The sequence below is a fragment of the Chinchilla lanigera genome, unplaced genomic scaffold (assembly GCF_000276665.1).
Source record: "Chinchilla lanigera isolate Chin_1 unplaced genomic scaffold, ChiLan1.0 scaffold00074, whole genome shotgun sequence".
Taxonomy (NCBI): Eukaryota; Metazoa; Chordata; class Mammalia; order Rodentia; family Chinchillidae; genus Chinchilla; species Chinchilla lanigera.
In genome coordinates this window covers 11,359,247-11,379,137 of record NW_004955475.1, presented here as the reverse complement: position 1 = coordinate 11,379,137, position 19,891 = coordinate 11,359,247, and the positions used below count along the sequence as shown (strand labels likewise).

The 19,891-nt window shown below is 46.7% G+C and overlaps 1 protein-coding gene across 1 annotated transcript in view; it reads right to left on the bottom strand.

The window, feature by feature from the left end:
• The window catches only part of Nhsl2 (NHS-like 2), a 314,584-nt gene that overhangs the window by 144,078 nt on the left and 150,615 nt on the right, over positions 1-19,891 (bottom strand). Inside the window, exon 4 of the mRNA XM_013502807.1 lies at positions 6,033-6,101. Coding sequence (XP_013358261.1) covers positions 6,033-6,101 — 69 coding nt within the window. The remainder of the gene's footprint in view (positions 1-6,032; positions 6,102-19,891) is intronic.

The window sequence follows — 19,891 nt, the reverse complement described above, 5'->3', positions numbered from 1 at the left end:
AAGGCAAGCAAGCTTGGGAAGAGCCAGAGGAGTACTCTCCAGGAGGGGCCCTCTGGAGCCCAGCACTAGACAGGGACTACTCATTTTGGAGTACATTTCGTTTCTGTGTTAAAAACAAAGCCCACTGGAACTCCCGACATTCATTTCCCCCAGCCCCCGTCCCAGGGGATCTGCACCTCCAGCCAGAGGCAGCTTGGGCGTTGGCGGCCTGAGCGGAGGGCCTGGCAGCCGCACAGCTGCACTGCAGCGCCCTCTGCCGCTCTGCAACCGGCTGGCGCCGCCGCTCGGCTAACGGGGGGAGGAGGGGCGCGGAGGCGGCGCCACTGCGAACAGCCTCGTGTTCCGGAGGTGCAGAGGGACTGTGACTCATTGCGCCTGCTGAGCCCGCGTCCGCCCGCGCGGGCTCGCCGCCTCCGCACGCGCCTGGTGGCGGGCCAAGACGTCCCGATCTGCTCTGCTCACAAAAAGCAGCCCGCGGGGACCTGCTTCGCCAGCCAATACCCTTGCTCTGTCTGAAACCCAGCATCCTGTGTACTTCCGGCTGCAGACGCCCCCAACAGGGTCCTAACTAGGGTCAGGGAAAGGAAAGAAAAAAAGAGATACAGGTGACACTCTTGTTTTTTTGGTGCCGCGACTCGAACTCAGGACCTTGCGCTTGCCCGGCAGGCAGGTCTGTGCCGCTGAGCTATATCCCTGGCCCGAAAAAGAGATGCAGAGCTGGGGAGCAGAAGGGCCAAACGATAGATAAAAATGGGGCAAGTAAAACCCATACAGCACGTCTCCTCTGGTTTAGTGCCATCTATTTTGCCTTCTGTATGAGTGCTGGCACCAGCGGTGCAGGTAGCTCAGGTTCTACCCCTGCTTTGGAGACCATGACCTTTAGGGGAAGAGAACAGCCGACTGGAACACGGGCGAGGGCAGAGTGGCTTGCCCAGACAGCATCTGTACATGCCAAAGAAGCTCTAAGCCAGCCTCTGTTACCCTCTTGGGAAAAGTCTAGCAGGCTCTAGCCAAACTCCGTGGCTGCCTCACACTACTGAATGGCTTTTGGGACCTACAGTTTGTTGGAGTACCTGAGTGGGAAGGTCAAGTCGCTCTGGCAGGCCCACCCTGCTGCCAGGCACCAAGACCTGTGAGTACCTGCTGTCAGATGTCCTTCAGAACCCACACTTTGGTCTGTCCAGGACATCAGGCTCAGACCCAACTGCCAGCCCAGCCCAACCTATCCTCCTCTGTAGAGACGGACACAGTGCACCGTGCTTGGGCGGACTGTTTGTAGTTCCTGAATACCCCAACCCATAGGCACCGGAATGAATCAGGAACCACTCCTAATTCGTGGTGCTTCCCAGCTTCCTCTCATGTCATGACTGTCTATCATCCTGGGTGCTCCCTATAAAATAGCACAACTCCAGTCTCCCAATGTTACCACATGCTGCTTTGTCATTCACTCTTTTTGTGTATTTCTGATTAGGAAAAGGAGGCATTGTCCCTACCTTGGGAGTATCTCTGAGCAACAGACTGAATGTCCAGAGTCTGTGTTTATACTATTCACTTTTGGATGCTGAAATTCAGGTTTTCATGAATACATAGACACAAATGTGCACACGTGTGTGTGTGTGTGAGAGAGAGAGAGAGAGAGAGAGAGAGAGAGGGAGGGAGGGAGGGAGGGAGAGACTGAGATCTGGGTCGTGTAAGCTCTTTCCCCCTGAACCTCTTTTATCAAGCTCCAGTGATCTTTGTGAAGGAGAAAAAGTTACACGGAGATAGAGAAAAAAATCACTTCTCCTAAAATTATTCTATAAACTCATGGCCATTCTAATCAAATCTCCACAGGAATTTTTCATTGACCTGACAAACTGATTCAAAAATCCATATAAAAAGATCGTAGGTATGAGTGGAGCTAGGACAACTCTGGGGAAAAGGGATCATGAAGGGTGACATTATACCAAGCATCACATGTCTAGTGACTAACAGAGTGTGGTTTTGACACAGGAGTAGACAGGTAAGTGAGCAAAAGACAAGAGAGGAGACGGGGAGATAGCTCAGTGGCACAGCGCCTGCCTGGCAAGTGCAAGGTCCTGAGTTCAATTCCTTGTACCAGAAAAAGAAAGAGAGAGAGAGAACAGAGAGGCTCTGAACCAACTCACGTAAAGATGTTAAAGAAAAGTGGCAGTTTACAAGCCAGTGGTGAAAGGATGGACTAGGCAATAGTGTTGAAAGAACTGACTTTGCATTTGGAAATAATTAAGTTAGATCAATACAATGGGCAAACCTCCAGCATGACTTTCACAAATCACTAATGTTAGGAATGAAACAAATATTACTACAGACTCTTCAGACATGAAATGTATAACATGGGAATACTATGAGCAACTCTACATGCTTTGACAGCTTTGATGAAATGAACCAATTTCTTGAAAACCATAAACTTCCCAAATCCCCTTAATAAGAAATAGATTTGAATAGTCCTATAACTATTAAGAAGATTAAATTCATAATTTTAAACTTTGAAAAATTCTCAGGTCTTTAAAGAATTCTCCACTAATTCTATCCAATTGGTGCAATACACTATATTAACAGACTAAAGAAGAAAAACCACATGATCATATTGATCAGTGCAGAAAATATTTGACAAAAATCCAACACTCATTATGATAATTTTTTTAAAATCTCTGAGAAATAAGAAAAGAAGTAAATTTCCTCAGTTTGAAATCCAGAGCCATGCATATAAACCAGATTTTATACATGGTCATCAAAACCCATGCACAAAAAGAAAATTGATAAATTTGGTTTCATTAAAGTTAAAAACTTTGCTCTGTGGAAAACCCTGTTGAAAAGACAGAAAAAAAAAAGCCAAAGACTAAGGAGAAAATATATCCAAACCATATATTTAACAACAGACTAGAATCTAGCATATATAAAGAATTCTCAAAACTCAACAGTTAAAAATTCAAACAACCTAACTAGAAAATGGGCTAAAATCATATACAGACATTCACTGAAGAAGATATATGGATGGCAAGTAAACCCATAAAAATATGTTCAACATCACAAACCATCAGGGAAACACATATTAGAACTACAACAAACCACTACATAACTATCAGAATGACTAAAATGAAAAAAATAAAGTGATACCACTGAACGTTAATGAGGATGTTAAGAATTTAGATCACTCATACATTGCTGGCAGCAAGTTGAAATGGTATAGTAATTCTGGAAAACAGTTTGGTAGTTTCTTTCGAAACAGAACATCCAAATACCATATAACCCAACAACTGGACTCTCGGGCATTTGCCCCCGAGATATGAAAAGATGTGTCCATGTAAAAGGCTGTTAGGTGAATGTTCACAGAAGCTTAATGTGTAACAGCGGAAACCAGGAACCAATACAGCTGGCCTTCAATGGGTGAATGGATAAATTGATACATCCATGCCATGGCAAACTGTTCATCAATACAAAGGAACAGAATCTTGAACAAACAAAAGGAACAGGGTAGTGATACGTGCAGTAATACAGACGGACCCATAATTGCGCTAACTTAAAGAAATCCCCAAAGGTTGTATACCATGTGATTGCACTTACTGTATAACCTTGTTGAAATGAGCTAATCTTAGAAACAGAGATTAGTGGTTGCTAGAGGTTAAGCAGGAGGCGAAGTGAGAGGAAAGTGGGCGTGGCTACCAAAGGGCAACCTGGAGCATCGTGGTGAAGATGGAAACCTTGTGCATCTTGACTGCGTCAGTGTCACCACACTGCTTGAATATTATATTACTGTTCTGCAAGAGGTTACTATTGAGAAAAACAGAAAAGGGCACATGGGATCTGTCTGTATTATTTCTTAGACATTGTGGTGGATTAACTAATAGTCAACTTGTAACACCCTACTAAATTGAATCAGCATGGTTTTAGGTGTAGAACGCCCATCTGAGGATTGTTGCCAACAGCATAAAAGCAGAAGTGGAGGGGAAGATGGTTGCTATTGATTCTCCTCAAGAAGACTATCACCCTGGTTTTCCTGATATGAACTCAGCTGTTCTCATCATCGGAGGAGCTCAGGACCTCATTGTTGCTGAGGATGGCTGCGGGTCTTTTCAGGGGAACTCTGGTCCTTACCTTGAGCATCGCCTTCTGGCTCCAGTACAGGTCCCTAAGCCTGCTAGCACAGATCATTCACCCCGTTGGTGCAGACTTTCTAGCTTCCACTACTGACCTTTGGGCCTTCCCAGTGTAGAACCGTGATACAGACTTGCATGAGACATTGTCGTGTGCTTTAGGCCTCTGGTTGGACTCGTGGAGAACACTGCCATGGGCTCTAGGTCTTCAGCTGGACTCATGCAGGACATTGCCATGGGATCTAGGCCCTCAGCTGGGTTCTTTGGCTCTCTAGTGTGTGGACAGATCTCCCGCACTCTTTTGCATTTGACTCTTTGGGTGAATATTATAAAATAACCCTATGTGTCCTGTATTAAATCTGTTCTCTTGAAAACCCTGACTACAATGAATTTGGTACCAGAGAAGTGGGGTCGTTGCTATGACGGAACACTGCAGTGTGCTCTGGCCCTTGGACTGAACCCTTCAGCCTCCAGTGTGCAGACACCCTCTGCACGCTTCCTCATCCAACTCTGTGGCTGACCATGGTAAGCTGGTCTTGTCATTTCTTTTCTTTTCTTTTTTTGGTACCAGGAATCAAAGGTCTTGTAATTTGTTATATGTTTGTATATCTTGTGTTATATCTGTTTCTCTAGTAAAACACTGACTGATACAGATACCACACACATCTACAATGATCACAAACTAAAAAGTTTAAATACTTAGGGAAAAAGGGGGTTAGAACCAGATGTGCTAAGATGGGAAGGTTTCTAAGACATATTGTTTAGTGAAAAAAAGCAAGCTGCAGATCACTGTATTTACTGCAATACCATTTTTTTTTAAAAAAAAAGCACTCACATAAAACCAAACTATGTAAACACAGAAAAAGATGTGGAAAGGGGTGGGTATATTATATTCTATATTATGAATCCTGGTTACCTCAAGGAGCTGAGCAGGCCAAGGGAGAGGATTTTAATGCTTACTGGATTGCTCAATTTTTTTGCAATGAAAATATGTCCATATGTTACTGATATCATAAAACAACCACAGTAATGCAGGAATTCAAATCTGTTTTGCTTATCTGCATTTGACCTATCCGGGTCCACCACCATTGTTGCCAGGGGACCAGGTTCACAGCTCCCTGTCCTTGAGCCTGAAAGAAGTGGCTCCTGAACCTCCTAATTTGGAAAGAACACTAGCAAGCATGACTGTCTCAGAGGTACAGAAATACTACTTGGAAGGGCAGATACCCCATAACTATGAATCTACCCATTGCTGCTGATGACAACTTCAATAACGCACAAAGCTCAGCATGCACCAATCAGTGCAGTAACAGTTTTTGTAGGGCTCCAGTTAAAACTGTCCTGTGAGTTTTGATACCAGGGCAGCAAAGGCTTCTCCGCCTTAGACCTAAAAACATGGCAGCAGTTAAGCCACTTTGGAGGAAACCGAGGACAGCAAGTACAAGTAACAGGGACAGCTGCACCAAGCTAAGAGCAGACTTACTCGAGGGCAGCCCTAGAGAGCTCATCCTTTCAATCATTCATTCACTTACCATTTATTGAGTGCCTATTAAGGGCCAAAAATTCTAGGCACTGACGATAGCAGTGAACAGAACAAAGTCCTTGCCCTCATGGAGCTCCCATTCTGGAGAGCGGGCAATAGGTAAGATAAATAAATCAATTATCTGCCAGGTAGTATAAGTGCTACAGAGAGAATAAATAGCATGGAAGGGAGGATATGCGTTGTGGGGGTTAGCTGTGGAAATTTTAGAAATGGCTGCCAGAAGAACCCTCACCGAGAAGTAGCATTTTGGTGGAGGTCTGAAGGAGGTGAAGGAACCGACTACAAACACACCCAGTTATTTTAGGCATTTTCTGTTTGCTCCCTCAGACCTTCTCCATCCTTTTCCACCCAACACTGTGCCCCAGTAGGCTGACCTGTGCGGGCGGCATCGACGGATTCCCTTGCCCTCTGGCTGCGGGGTGGGTTTGACCAGTGGGAGACACCTGCAAGAAGATGAGAAGGGACAGGAAAGTGCGATTAGGGTCTTTCATCCTCAGCTCTCTCTGTCCAGTGTCTTCATGGATCGGCCGCATGCCTCTACCAAAAAGCCACGGCTCCCGGTGTGGTTCTCCGGGGGCCATGGACGGTCCCTCTTGGGTGCTGGCCTGGTACACCAGGAGAAGCATCCCAGGCAAGAGGCAAATATGATGCACAAATGTAAGAGCGTAAAGGTTTGTGGAGCGGTATTCAGGATAAAGGATGAAATCGTGTCATGCGTACGAAAGTGGCCAGAGCTGGAGATCACTATGTTAAGGGAAATAAGACAGACCAGGCAGATAGCAAGTTTTCTCTCATATGTAGGACAGAGAGAGAGAGAGAGAGAGAGAGAGAGAGAGAGAGAGAGAACATAAAGGTAAAGGGGACAATTAGAGAAGAGCAAGGGAACAAGGGAGAGGGAGAGGCAAGAAGGGTAAAGGGGGCAGAGCAGATCAAAGTGTGTTACACGCGGGTATGAATATGCCAAAATGAAATCCACTGTTCCATATGAGTAATACCCAGTCAAAATAAACGAACAGCCAGGAGGCCAGTGTGGCTGGCATGGAGAGGGTGATGGAGGGTTTGTAGTAGAAAATCTCAAGAAGGCCTAGGAGACCGGATTATGCAGGGCCTTGAGGGATACCATAGAGGTGCTGGAGGCTAAACTTGGGGCCTCGCACATGCTAGGCAAGTGCTCTGGCTCTGAGCTACACCCCCTAGCCCAAGATTTGGCTTTTAATCTGAGTAAGATGGAGAGCAACTAGAGAATCTTAGGCAGAAAGCTGACATGCTCAGATTCACTTTGAGAGACTGCTGAGAGAGCTACTACAATAATCCAGGCAAAAGAGGGTAGTGGCTTGGACTTTGGTGGTGACAGTGAGGTAGTGAAAAGTGGCCAGATTCTGAGTAGATCGTGAAGGTGGTACAGAAGGATCCTGCTCCACTCAGAACACAAGCCCAAATCCAAGACCAGAGCCTGGGTCCTCTGCAGCTCACCGTGCGTCCCAGGAAGTTCTGAGATTCAACAAGATTTCAGAGGGCCATGCACAAAGCAAGATAACCCGCCTCAGTGGTGTGGGACGTACAGCTCTAGGCCAAACCCCAGCCAAAGGGTTTTAGTCTGTTCCTGACTCTGTAAAAACTCCAGAAAACAGTTGTTTTGGGCTTTCTAGACAACCTACTCCACCCCAAAGCCAAACATCTATAGGGCTTCAGGGTGCCACTTTGTCCTCTATGCTGGAACCCTGAATGGCTCCAGCCACTCTAGCTCCAAAAGCTGGTCTAACTATGTCACATCAGAATTCTGGAAAACACTGACCCTTGTTTGCCCCATCCATACCTCCTGTCCTCTGTTCACCGTCACTCACAGGCTGACAGAAAACAGAGCACACCTATCAACCACTGAGCAGAAGGTGACGTGGGTCACAGAAGTCCGAACAGAGTGTGAGCAACATTTTAAAGGTCCCATTATCTTCGTAAGGATTTTAAAATTTTGCCTAGGAAAGCAGGCATCCACCGTCCACACAAAGATCACTGAGAGGGGAAGACAAAATGGAAAACCTGGCCTCCCAGGCTGAGGGGCTCCAGGTTGAATATCTTCTGGGAACAGAAGCACCCTGGTATGTTTTGGAACACGCTGTTGACTCTCAGGACAAAGCCTGTTGCTTCAGATTCATGAATTCCTCAGCAATGCACCCAGCTGGAAAGAGGAGAACAGCACATGATTCTGAGGGCTCATTTCAAAGCCAGGAAAAACATGGTATTTTGTTTATGTGCAAATAAATCAACCCAAAGAGATCAGCTCCACGGCCAAAGTCTGCAAGGCTGGAGAACAAATTGCTGCCAACCTCTGGGCTCTGGCCCACTCCTCAGGCGGATGACCTGCATTAGAATCCTGGATTCAGCACTTTCAAGCCGTGGGCCCTTGGGAAAAATCTTAAACCTCCAGGATCTCAATTTTCTAATCTGTAAAATCGGGCTAATCCCAACCTCACAGAGTTGCAGTAAAGCCCAAAGGGCTCTTCTGGGTCTGGCACAGCTCCTAGAACACCAGCTGCTCAGTGTGTCACCTCTCCCAATGCCCATCTTTCCCTGGCAACAGCCAGGTTGCGGTGGGGCGCAACCACGGGCTTCCAGTGGCCCCTGGTGCCCGCAGAGAGAACTCTGTGAGGAGCCTGCCAGCTCTTACATGCCAAGGCTGTTTTCTGCTCTCTATTAAAAGCGTATCCTTGGTAGCTGGCATTTGATCCTAGCAGGACACAGTTCCATGCGCAGCTTGGCACCAGAGGGCACTAATGTCTGTCAATTAACTGTACATTCAGCTGACCCGTCAAGGCAGCTACTTTCATTTCTAGAGTCCCACATCTTTTCTTATTCTGCTCCAGGCCACCTGAGTCCTTTACGTACGAGAACTGTTGATGCAGACCTCTGCTACCCGCTTTCTCTTCCGTCCTTTTAGCCTCTCCTCTCTTCTCCTCTCTCCACCTGTCCTCGACCTTGGATCGCCATCTTGTTCCTTCTCTCCTCCAGCTTTCACAAACACTCACCCAAAGAGAGTATGTACAGGAAGACAGCAGAGGAAACTGATTCAAGCTAGGTGAGGTAGAGTGCATGTATAGTCCCAGCACTTGGGACCCTTTGAGGCCAGCCTGGGTAACATAGTAAGACTGTATCTCAACAACAATGACCACCACAACAACATGGCTTCAGTACGCCTGCAGTCAGGCTTAGGCAAAATCACCTCACTTCCGGTGTAGCCCTGTCATACCAGTCCAGCCCAGCACCACCTTCCTGTTCATTCCCACTGGGCTGGGTAATGGGACTGCAGAGCCAAAGGAGGCATGGCTGCCGCCCTCAGAGAACTCATAGGCTAGTGAGAGAGGTGGGTAGCTCCATGGTGGAGATGAAGAGCCGGAGAAGGGGTTGCAGAAGTGGGAGACCACCTGGGTGCCTCTGAGGGCCCAGGGAAAATTTTATCAAAGACTTAAACTAGGCTTTGAAGCCTGAGTGATATTTTCCCTACTGAAGAAAAGGTCAAAGGGCACCCCAGGGTGGACAGGGCATGGGGAAGAGAAAGGCGGGGTGTGTTTGGGGCTCTGGGTGGCCACACACTAAGGTGTGGGAGATGCAGAAACAGTGAGCCTGGAAATGGGAATGTGGAGCCAGCTCACCAAGCGTGCGCAAGCCCTCAGGGTCAGAATACTAAGCAGTTTGGACCTGGTTAATGCTGAGAAGGGCCATCGTGAAAGCTTTATCTGAAGAAAATAATCCTAGCTAGAGGAGCGGCTCAGTGGTAGAGGGCTTGCCTAGCATGCTCAAGGTTCCGGGTTCCATCCTCAGCACTGCTAATTAATTAATTAATTCCTTAATTAATTCTGGAAGGCGCAGAGACCAGAAGAAGAAATGAAGCAAGTTAGAAAACTGTTGTGGGCTGTCCTAATTTCCAGACACAGCGTGTGCTTCTATCTTTGCTCTCACCCTCCTCTTCTAGCTACTCGGCCCAAGTTCGCTCCACAGAGCCAGTTTCTCTCCCACTCTTCGTTCTTACTTTCTCGAATAAAATTTGCCACTGTTTTTTGCTACTTTTGTTCAATTCTATGCTCAAGACGAGAAGAACCTGGAATCCAACTCCGGGAGGAGAAGCAAGCAACTTGGCCCAAACTTGCTCTGCGGAGCCTGTTTCTTTTCCTACTTTTAGTAAAACTTTGCTACCATTTACACTCGTCTTCACCAACTCTTTGCTCGGGACAGAAAGAGCCCAGGAACTACCTCCGTGAGACTCCGGTACCTCACAGCCCGGCACGGAGATAGGAGACAGGGCGTGGCTTAGACTGGCGGGGAATGAGACGTGGTGGGATCCCGGGATCTACACAGCTCCACCTCTCAGAACCCCACATGTGGAGTTTCTCGCGTCTTCCCAGGAGATGCAGAGGACCTAAAAGAGACAGGATGGCACGAGGAACCCGCTATGGTGACTCTTCGCAGTAGCCTACCCTGAATCTTTCAGAGCCACGGTGTGCTTTTATTTTTGCTTTTCTCTTTTCCCCTCTTGTTTGGTCCCAGTTTGCTCTGCAGAACCAGTTTCTCCCACACCCCTAGCCTTTCAAATAAACCTTGTCACTATTAAAAAAGAAAGAAAGAAAAAGAAAATTGTTGCCATGATCGTGACACAAACTGAGGTTCTAAACTTGAGTGCTGACCATGGGAATAGAAATCAGAGGGCAGAGAAGAGATAGTATTGGCGCTTGCTTCCTCTACATCTGTCTGGCCTTTATCCTGGATTCATTCTTTACTCTTCCTAAAACCTTCTTCCTTGACAATTTTTCGTGCTGAGGATCAAACCTAGGGCCTCACATGAGTTAGTAAAGTGCTCTACCACTGAGCTACATCCTCAGACCATTTTATTTTAATTGTGAGACAGATTTTTACTAAATTGCCCATTTACTAAAATCCCCTTAAACTTGTGATCCTCCTGCCTCAGCTTCCTAAGTAGCTGGGATTACAGACATGTGCCCCCACACCCAGCTTGCCATGATGATTTTAGTGGAGCCTGGGCCTTAAGTCTAACTCCTACCACAACGTGGACATTTCCAAGTCTGTTTTAGGATCTGCCCTCTCACCTGCTCTGGGACCAGATGCTGGCTGCTTTCTGGACATTTCCTCAGCCCTAACACAGCTTGGTAGAACCACCGACCTCAGCTACATTATGGGTTTCTAGGGCCTAACCCAGTCACCAAAGAATCTTTTTCATCTTTTTGGGGGACAAACACAATTTCCTAGTTCTCAACCATCAATTTATCTATAAATTTAGAGGATTTAATGTTCTCATACCTTCAGGATGGCCTTCCCCCCATCGAGTTCCTCAGCAGTGGCCCTCAACCAGGGCTGGGCCCTCCTGTACCCTGGACATATGTGGACATGTGTAGAGACATTTGTGGTTGTCATGAGGACTCCAGTGTACGACTGGCACTTAGGGCAAGGGAGCCAGGGTGTTAAACATGCAGCCATGCACTGCAGGGCCCCAATCTGCAAAGAATGGTCTCCTCCCAAGTGCCAACAGTACAGAAGCTCCTCTGCAGTTTTGGTTACCCATGGCCAGCCACAGTCCAAAAATAGAATTCCAGAAATAAACAATTCATAAATTTTAAATAACTTACTACAGTGTATGGTTAGAGTTGTTCTATTTTATTATTAGTTACTGTGAATCTCTCATTGTGTCTCATTTATCAACTAACCTTTATCATATGTGTAGGAAAACAGTAAATACAGGTTTCGGGATATATATAGGTTTCAGGCACGCACTGGGAGTCTTGGAATATACTTCTCATGGGTAAGGGGGTGCTAAACATTCAATGGGAAACTGTGACCATGAGCTCAGTGAGGCAGGAGCTCTGTTGTGCTTTTCTGTGTCCAGCACGTAGGAGGACCATACATGAGGATGTGCAATCAGTGTTTGCTGAATTAATAAATCAACTCACTGCTTCATCTAACGAGGGTCTCCTAAGCACTGCCCTCGGGGTTGCGGGCAGGAGGATGAGGAAGACGCGGGCAGTTCCTTTGTACCTTGGCCACCTTTAGCAAGGGGAACTTATGAGCTAAATGCCTAACCTGACATTTGCTTCTTCATTCTCCTAACACTTGAATAGCATGGCAAACTTTTCCAAGTACTTTCTCAGACATTATCTTGCTGGAGTTGAGCAGGGAGAAAGAAGAGGGTTTGGGTGGTAGTTGGTAGGGAAGTTGAGGCCTAAGAGTCCTGCACAGCTCGGGGCCAGGGCAGACACGCTCAGTCCTCAGACAGTCTCCCGGGACTTGGGGTGGAAGGCGGGTCTTGGTATGAATGGAAATATGCTCCACATGGCCCGAATTGCAGGGCCAGCCTCAGGCTCCTACAGCCCCAAACACTTCCAGATGGATTTATTTATAACTCCCAAACCAGAGGCAGCGCTCTGCTCCTTTTCCTTACTCCCCTTCCAACTCCTGCAATGAGCCTTGGCTGCCCCTCTCCACTCCGGAAACCAGCGGGAGACAGAGAATGTGCAGCTGCCCAACCACAGCCACAGGCCACAGCCGTGGCCGTAGCTCCTGGTCACCGCCTGTCCCCTAGGTGGCAACAGCAGCTCACAGAATGCCTACGCGGGGCCTGGCTATCCCCGGACTCCTGCCCATGTGGCCCAGATGGGCTCTCATGGGATGGCTGCTAAACGGGCAGTGTGAGCTGCATTCACTCCGGCAATTCCCTGTTCCGGACCTGCCTCCACTTCATAAGGCCACAGTCACACCCGGGTTTTCTCATTATCCTTGGGAAACCGAGGCTCCTCCTCTCCACCTTCTCTCTCAGGATACTGCTTCTCACTGTATAGCCTGATAGAGGCTTTGGACTCTGACGTTTTCCAGTTCTGGCTCTATTTCCAACTAGGAAATGGAAGCTTAGAAAGGTTGAGTAACTTGTCCAAGGTCGCACAGCAAGTTAAATAGCAGAGAGAGAACTTGAAAGCCCCAGCCTTGTTCCGGTTTCCTCGTGTGTGAGGTGGGACTCACCGCTGGGAGCTGGGCTAGCCAGCAGTGTCAGCTCTGGAGTTGCTCTGCATGGAGCGGCTCTGATGGAGTCTGAAGGATAAAGAGCCCCTTAGCTGAATCTCTACCTTGCCTCTCCTACCCCCATCCTGTCCCTCCTGGCCCAAGAGCTTCTGTCTTTCCAGAAGTTTCGCTCACTCAGCTCCACTTGTGCATCTTGGTAGCCCTAAGTGGGACCTGTGGTCAAGTCAGGCTTGACATGAGGCCCTGGGGCTGAAGTTTTCCCACCTTCCCCCTCTCTGAGCCGTGCCTGGAACTGGTGGTGGCTAGAGCGGACAGGGTGACAGAGAAAGCAGACGGAGAGTCCGAAGTCAAACATCTGAAAGCACCTCAGCTGCCTCCTCTACCTAAATCCTCTTTCTCTGCAAAGTCACTAGAACCAAAGTCTGGCAAACCCATCTCTCCGCATCCAGGGGTCCAGACGAATTCTCCTGCAGCTGTTCAGCAGCACTGGAAGCCAGGTTTCTGTCCCAGTGGGAGTCTTTGGCATTCACACATTCCTTTCTGCTTGCTGCTGCACAATTAAACACGCATGATTTCTCCATATTTTCTCATCCTTCACTCCACGTCAGTAACACCGGCGACGGCATGAGGGAATAACCAGCTCCATGCACATGTGGACAAGGGAACCAGCGGACACTTCTGTCAACTAAACGTGACTCACCGAATGGGCTCTGAATTCCATCAGCAATTAGGCGCCATCTATCTACCCAGTGGGCTTCCCAAGATGCTCAGCATCCCTGATAGTCCAAGAGTAAGCACAGAATTATCTGATAAATGCCAAAAGCAGAACAGGTGCTCCACAAGTTATCCTTGTCCAAACAAAGCAACTCTCAGAGTTTGTAGACAAACTTTTACCAGAGAGCTCCGGGGCCAGCTCCTCTCTGCCCCAAGCATCAGTGCATAGGGAAGCATCTTCACTGAACATAGGAACTATCAGACCTATAGCTCTGGTCCTACTATCTGGGTCCTCTGGGCCTCAGTTTCCCTATCTGTGATAAGGAAACAATAGCATATGTGTCAGAGTAGCTCTGAAGCATGTCACACTGAATCAGGTACATGGTACTCTCTCAATAAATGGTACATTTATAAGGCTTTCCCTTATACCAAAAGTAGAATCATTTAGAGTAAAATTGTCTCTTCTGTCAATACTGGTTGAGCATCTACTATATTTATAGCAACATGAGAGAAAAGAATAAATTCAAAATAAAGTTTATTTCACCCAAGGAGCAATGATGTAGCTGGAAATTTAGGCAAGCATGAAGCATTTTAGGTAACTCAAATGACTCTAGGAACCAAGCAGGCACTATAGATGACTGATAGAGGACAGGGGAAGACAATAGGGAGTGGTGGGGACTGTGGCAAGCTGGACAGCACATCCTTCATCTTAAGGAGAAGCTGCCACCCCAATCCAGGTGACTACTACCCAGGGGGAATAGATAGCCAGTATTACCAGAGTATGCTATTTTTCAAAGAAGCTAGAAATCCAAGTTGTATGGAAAGATTACTAATTGTTACAAATAGTTTTAAAAGAAACGAATTGCATGGATACCAAGTAAAACACATCTGTGGACGTTATTCGGTACACCAGTCACCATTCTGTGACCTCTCCATAGTGGTAGGTGATCAGTTTGTAAACGTGTTATAGTAAGTCTTAGATGTGTTGAGAGAAAGATGTGAGCTGGTATGATCCAGAAAGTCTTCTTCAAGAAAGGCCACCTCAAAGTGGGGTTCAGACTGCACCCCAAGGCAGGAGTGTGAGCTTGGCAGGTGGAAGGGAGGGACTTCTGGAAATATGGAAAGTAAAAACAGGACTGCTGTAGTCAGAGTCCACGGGCCATGAGGAGGTGTTTCTGGCTGTTGGGATGGCCTCCTGAAGGCAAGGCCAGCTTCTGACTATTGGATTGGTCTCAGTCGGGGAGGCTTCTCATGACCAGAGTCAGGAAGCTCAGTGTGGAGGAAATGAGGAAAGATGAGAAATTATTGTTTGGAGACTCTGATTCTGAAAAGTGAATCAAAGAGGAATATTAAACACAGACAGATGCCTCATGTACAAGAGTAGGAAAAGGATGCATTAGTTAAAGCCAGAGACTTTTCTGGAATAAGACAATGTAAAAATCTATGAGAAGAAGCCGGGTGTGGTGGCACACGCCTGTAATCCCAGCACTCGGGAGGCTGAGGCAGGAGGATTGCCGCAAGTTCAGGCAAGTCTGGGCTACATAGTGAGTTTAAGCCCAACCTGGAATACAGAGTGAGACCCTGTCTCAAAAAAACAAACAAAAAAAATCTATGAGAAGAGCAAATAGCTAATGCACAGTCCTGGCCAGTGGCTATAAACAAATTCAGGATGTGAGAGTGACTAAGGCATAGTACAATGAAGCCTGCCACATTGGAAAGGAGTCCTCGGCACTATACAAGCATTGGAGGGAGGAAAAAATGAACTGGGACCTTTAAAAAGCCACCTGTTTTAAAAAAACTTTAGGGAGGCTGAGGAAGGGGGATCACCTTGTGTTCGAGGCCGCCCTGGGTTACATAGTGAGTTCAAGGCCACCCTGGGCTACAGAGCGAGATCCTGTCTCAAGACACAACAATACAAAACAAAACAAAACAAACTACAAGACAACAACAACAAACCACTTTAATAAGATCATAGGAAAAATATATGGGGGAGGCTGGAGCTCAGTAGTAGAGCATATGCTTGGCAGGCATGAGGCCCTGGGTTCCATCTCCAACACACACACACACACACACACACACACACACACACACTCACACTCTATTATGGTTTATACCGAGGCTTTCTGCACTCACAGGCAGGGCGTTCGGGAGGTGACTGGACCATGGGACACTGTAGCTGAGTCGCTGTTGGGGGCAGGGCCTGCTTAGAGGTGGGTCGCTGGGGTTGACCTGCAGGGTTTATCTCCCTCCCAGGCTCCTCCCTCCTCTCTCTGTTTCTTGGACACCTTGATGTGAGGAGCTTTTCTTCCACTATGGCCCTTCTGCCATACCTTCCTGCTTTGGAGTCAGCAAACTATGGGTTGTAACTCTGATGTACAGGGGCTGGGGATTTAGCTCAGCGGCAAAGCGCCTGCCTGGCAAGCGCAAGGTCGTGAGTTCAGTTCCCGGTACCAGAGAAAAACCAAAAAAAAAAAAAAAACCAAAAAACTCTGATGTACAATAAATTTCTCCTCCTTTAAATTGCAGGTGTCTGGTATTATGTCCCAGTGACTAGGACAGTGAGAAAGACAGATATTTTATTAATTATCTATGGATATATGTATACACACATATCTCCAGGAATAAAAGCCCCAGGGGTTAGAAACCACTCTCCTGCAGGGTGTTCTGGCAGGATGGGGGAACAACTGAAAAAAGCATCTTACCCCAAGGGGTGAGCACAGGGATGCGCGGCAATTTGACGTCATAGAGCATTATGCAGTCTCTGCACGGGATTAGGGAACCACTAAAACAAGACACAAGGCAGTAAAGGGTCATAGAAAAGGCACAAATGTGGTAGGTAGAATCCCAAATCCCTAAAATGTCTATGTCCTAATCCCCAGAACCTGCCAAAGTGTTAGGTTACACGGCAAAGGGGCGTACGTTTTGCGGGTGGCATTAAGGGTGCTAATCAGCTTAGCTTGACTGAGACGGGGAGAGGCTCCTGGGTTACTCAGGTGTGTGGAAGGGGATCACAAGGGTCCTTATAAAGTGGAAGAGAGAGGCAGGAAAGTCAAGGTCAAAGAAGTAGATCTGACAATAGAAGCAGAACCAGAGTGATGGGATATGAGACCTGACCAGGCATGGCTGGTTGTGAGGCCAAGGAATGCAGGCAGCCACTAGAAGTGGAAAAGATGAGAAAACAGACTCTCTCCTAGAAGATGCCATCCCTAATTTTTGTCCGGGGAAATCCACTTTGGACTTCTAGATGTATAAGATGATAAATTTATGGTGCTTTTCATTAGGAACTGATACAAGTAGCTTTGGACTCAGACAGATGCAGTGTTTAATCCTGGCTTGGGAGATACAAATTACTTGGCTCTAGCCTAGTCATTTAGCCTTTCTGAGCTCCAGTATCCCAATCTATAGAATAAGACCACGATATCTTCACTTCACAGAGGTGGGGAGAGCAACCCACGTGATGGATGCGAAGTGATGGCATGTCCTGGCACAGAGGAGGTTCTGAGCAATATTCTCTTCTTTCTTTCAATGCAGTTGATGAAAATGGAGTGCATACTTAGGACCAGGGGTGTTCTCGTAAATGTTTAGCAACTGGCTTTCCAAAATGCAAGCATATATATAATGCATACATTTGTTACACATTTACTTATATAAGAACGTGAAGCACACTGTTTACAAATAATAATGAAGTATGTACTACTTTTGTTGTAAATTCCAAATAGCCAGTTGACTGTCACATAATGCTTTTGCTGATTCGCAGACCTCTTACATCTACAGCCAACAGAAGCATGAGTGCAGCTCCCACGTAAATGACGGTTGCTGTTTTCATTTGTGTTCATGAGTAAGAAGAAAGCGAAACAACGCGATGTGGGGACTGCACTCATTCCTCACGACGGGAACAACCTCTTTGCTGAATCAGAAAACAGCTTCTACATACTGGGGGCATCATTTCCTCACTTTTTTGTGCTACTTATGAAGTAGCATTGCACACTTTGGAGTTGAATGTAAATTATTAACACTCCTTTCCTTCCTGCCCCCTTTCTTTTTTGTTTTTTTTTTCTTCTTTTGGTGCTGGGAGTTGAACCCAGGGCCTCATGTACGCACATGCTTACCACTGAGCGTATAGCCCTCAGACTTCTGTCTCTTTTTGATGCCTACAGTACAATGTACGAAATAATCCAAGCCCTAATTTGTACCATTTGCAGATCTGCATGGTGTAAATACTCCTACCTTGACCGATTTCAAGCTTTACTAAAGTAACGTCGTTCAGTAGAATGGAAAGGCTGCAGAATAGCACTCCATTCAGATGCAAGAGATGGGGCTAGGGATGTAGCTCAGTGGCACAGCGCCTGCCTGGCAAGCGCAAAGTTGTGAGTTCGATTCCTGGTACTGGAAAAAAAAAAAAAAACCAGGTGCAAGAGAAAGGGACAAGCTCAAGAGCATAAGTCAGAGTGAAATGTAGCAAAATACTTAAGAGGGGGGAATTGCATTTATTACCTTTTGAACCTAATTTACTCAGTCATAGGTTATAATTTATATAATCATTTAACATTGGTAAGAGTTAACTGTTATATTGTAAGATAATTTTAGGTTTACAGAAGAGTTGCAAAAACAGCTCTACTTTTTTTTTCCCTATGGTTGATGTTTCACCCAGCTTCCCCTTACCCTGACATCTTATTTAATTATAAAAAATTTATCAAAACTGAGACATTAACCTTGATACATTACTAATTAAAATTATTAGGATTTCAGCAGTTTTTCCGCTGAAGTCCTTTTTATGTTCTAGGATCCAATCCAGGATCCCATATTGCATCTGTTTGCTCATTTATTTTGTAGAATGTCCCTCAATTTTGGTTTGTCTTGTTTTCTCCTGCAATTTAATTTTTAACGATGGCAGTGTTTACCAACTGGCTCACACATTTCCTAAATATTTAACAAATGGTTCTCGCAAACCACGAGAAGCCAGCTCCAGCATACCACTCTAAGCAAAATTGACAAACAATTCCTTGGTTTTTTTCACGAATTTTACAAATATTTATTGAGCGCCCTCTAAGGGCTAGTGCTGGGGATATAAAGATGACCCAAACACGGTCCTTTGCTACTGAGAAAATCCCAGGTGAGGGACGGTAACAGCAGTAATAGTCACTGCCCTGTAAGCAGTCAGGGCTGAGATGGAGGGTGTAGAACATGCCGGATCGCTTGGAGGTGGGAGGGTGCAGTCCAGGCTGCAAAGGTCAAGGAAGGCTTCCCAGAGGTTTGTACGGGATGGACAAGAGCTACTAGGCAGGACACAGGAACTGGAGGGCAGCTGTTCGTGTGAGATGACGTGCGAGCTGAGCCTTGCTGTGCGTGGGCATGTGCCAGGCCCCTGAGGAGGAGACGAGCAACAGTAGCCCATTTATTCCTCTATTAGATAAGCACTTCTTAGGTGTCAACTCTGTACTGGCCTCTGGAGACGCCCAAACATGTAATGACTAAGGGCACTCCAGTGTGACAAGGGTTGTGACAGTGGCTGTGCTGTCTTGGAAGAGGAAACTGAGTCTCTGCACATGGGGTGCACTGTGAAAGGGTGGTTGTGAATGGACAGGAAACAGGGGAACACTAACTGCAGGCGGGCAGTGGGCAGGACCCCGTAGCCAGACACTTGCTCCCTCGGAGTGCAGAAGGACCTCAGAAGGAAACCGAAAGGCCACTGGCCATCATTTAACCTTATACAGCTGACCGCTTTGCCAGAGGCCCATGGATGTCAGCACCTTCCTGTGTGGATGCCACATGCTCACAGGGCCCTCCCTCAAGCCCTTCACACCTGGACGCCCACGTCCACCCTCACGAATGGGATCGGTGCTCTGGAAAGGGAGACTCAAGTGGGCTTTTGGCCCCTTCTGCACCATAAGGTGTCCACACGAAGATGCGGTCTGTGAAGCAGAGATCCCTCATCAGACACCTGAGTGACCAAGGGTTATAGTAACCTGAGTGGACCAAGGCAGGTAATATTGACATGATACTGAGGACTTGTACTTAAAGGGATCCCTTGACCTAAAATCACAGCTCCCAAAAAGAGTTCCAAAGTCATCCACAGGGACCTTCTCTGACTGCATTCTAAAGCGGGGCTCACGCTCCACACACGCTCCAACCACACTCTCTTCCATTATATCGGTTTAATTTTTCATAGCACTTATTGTTATCTAAAATAAGTTAAATCCTTACCCCTTTTGCCTATCTCTTCCCATTTGAATTTTAGCTCCTCAAATGTGGAATTCTTGTCTGTCTTATTATTAATATATCCCCCACTTCAAGCTCAGGGCCTGGCCCATAGGGGTGGGTATTTGTAAAGTGTTTATGGAATGGATGAGTGAATAAACAGATAGATGCTACAACTCGGATTTGAAGAATGCACTCCTAACTTTCTGTGGCCAAAGTGTCTCCCTTCATTTTAAATCTGTTGCTTAGTCCTTCAGTATCTTGACCGAGAACTTGAACCTTACATTGAGTACAATATGCATGC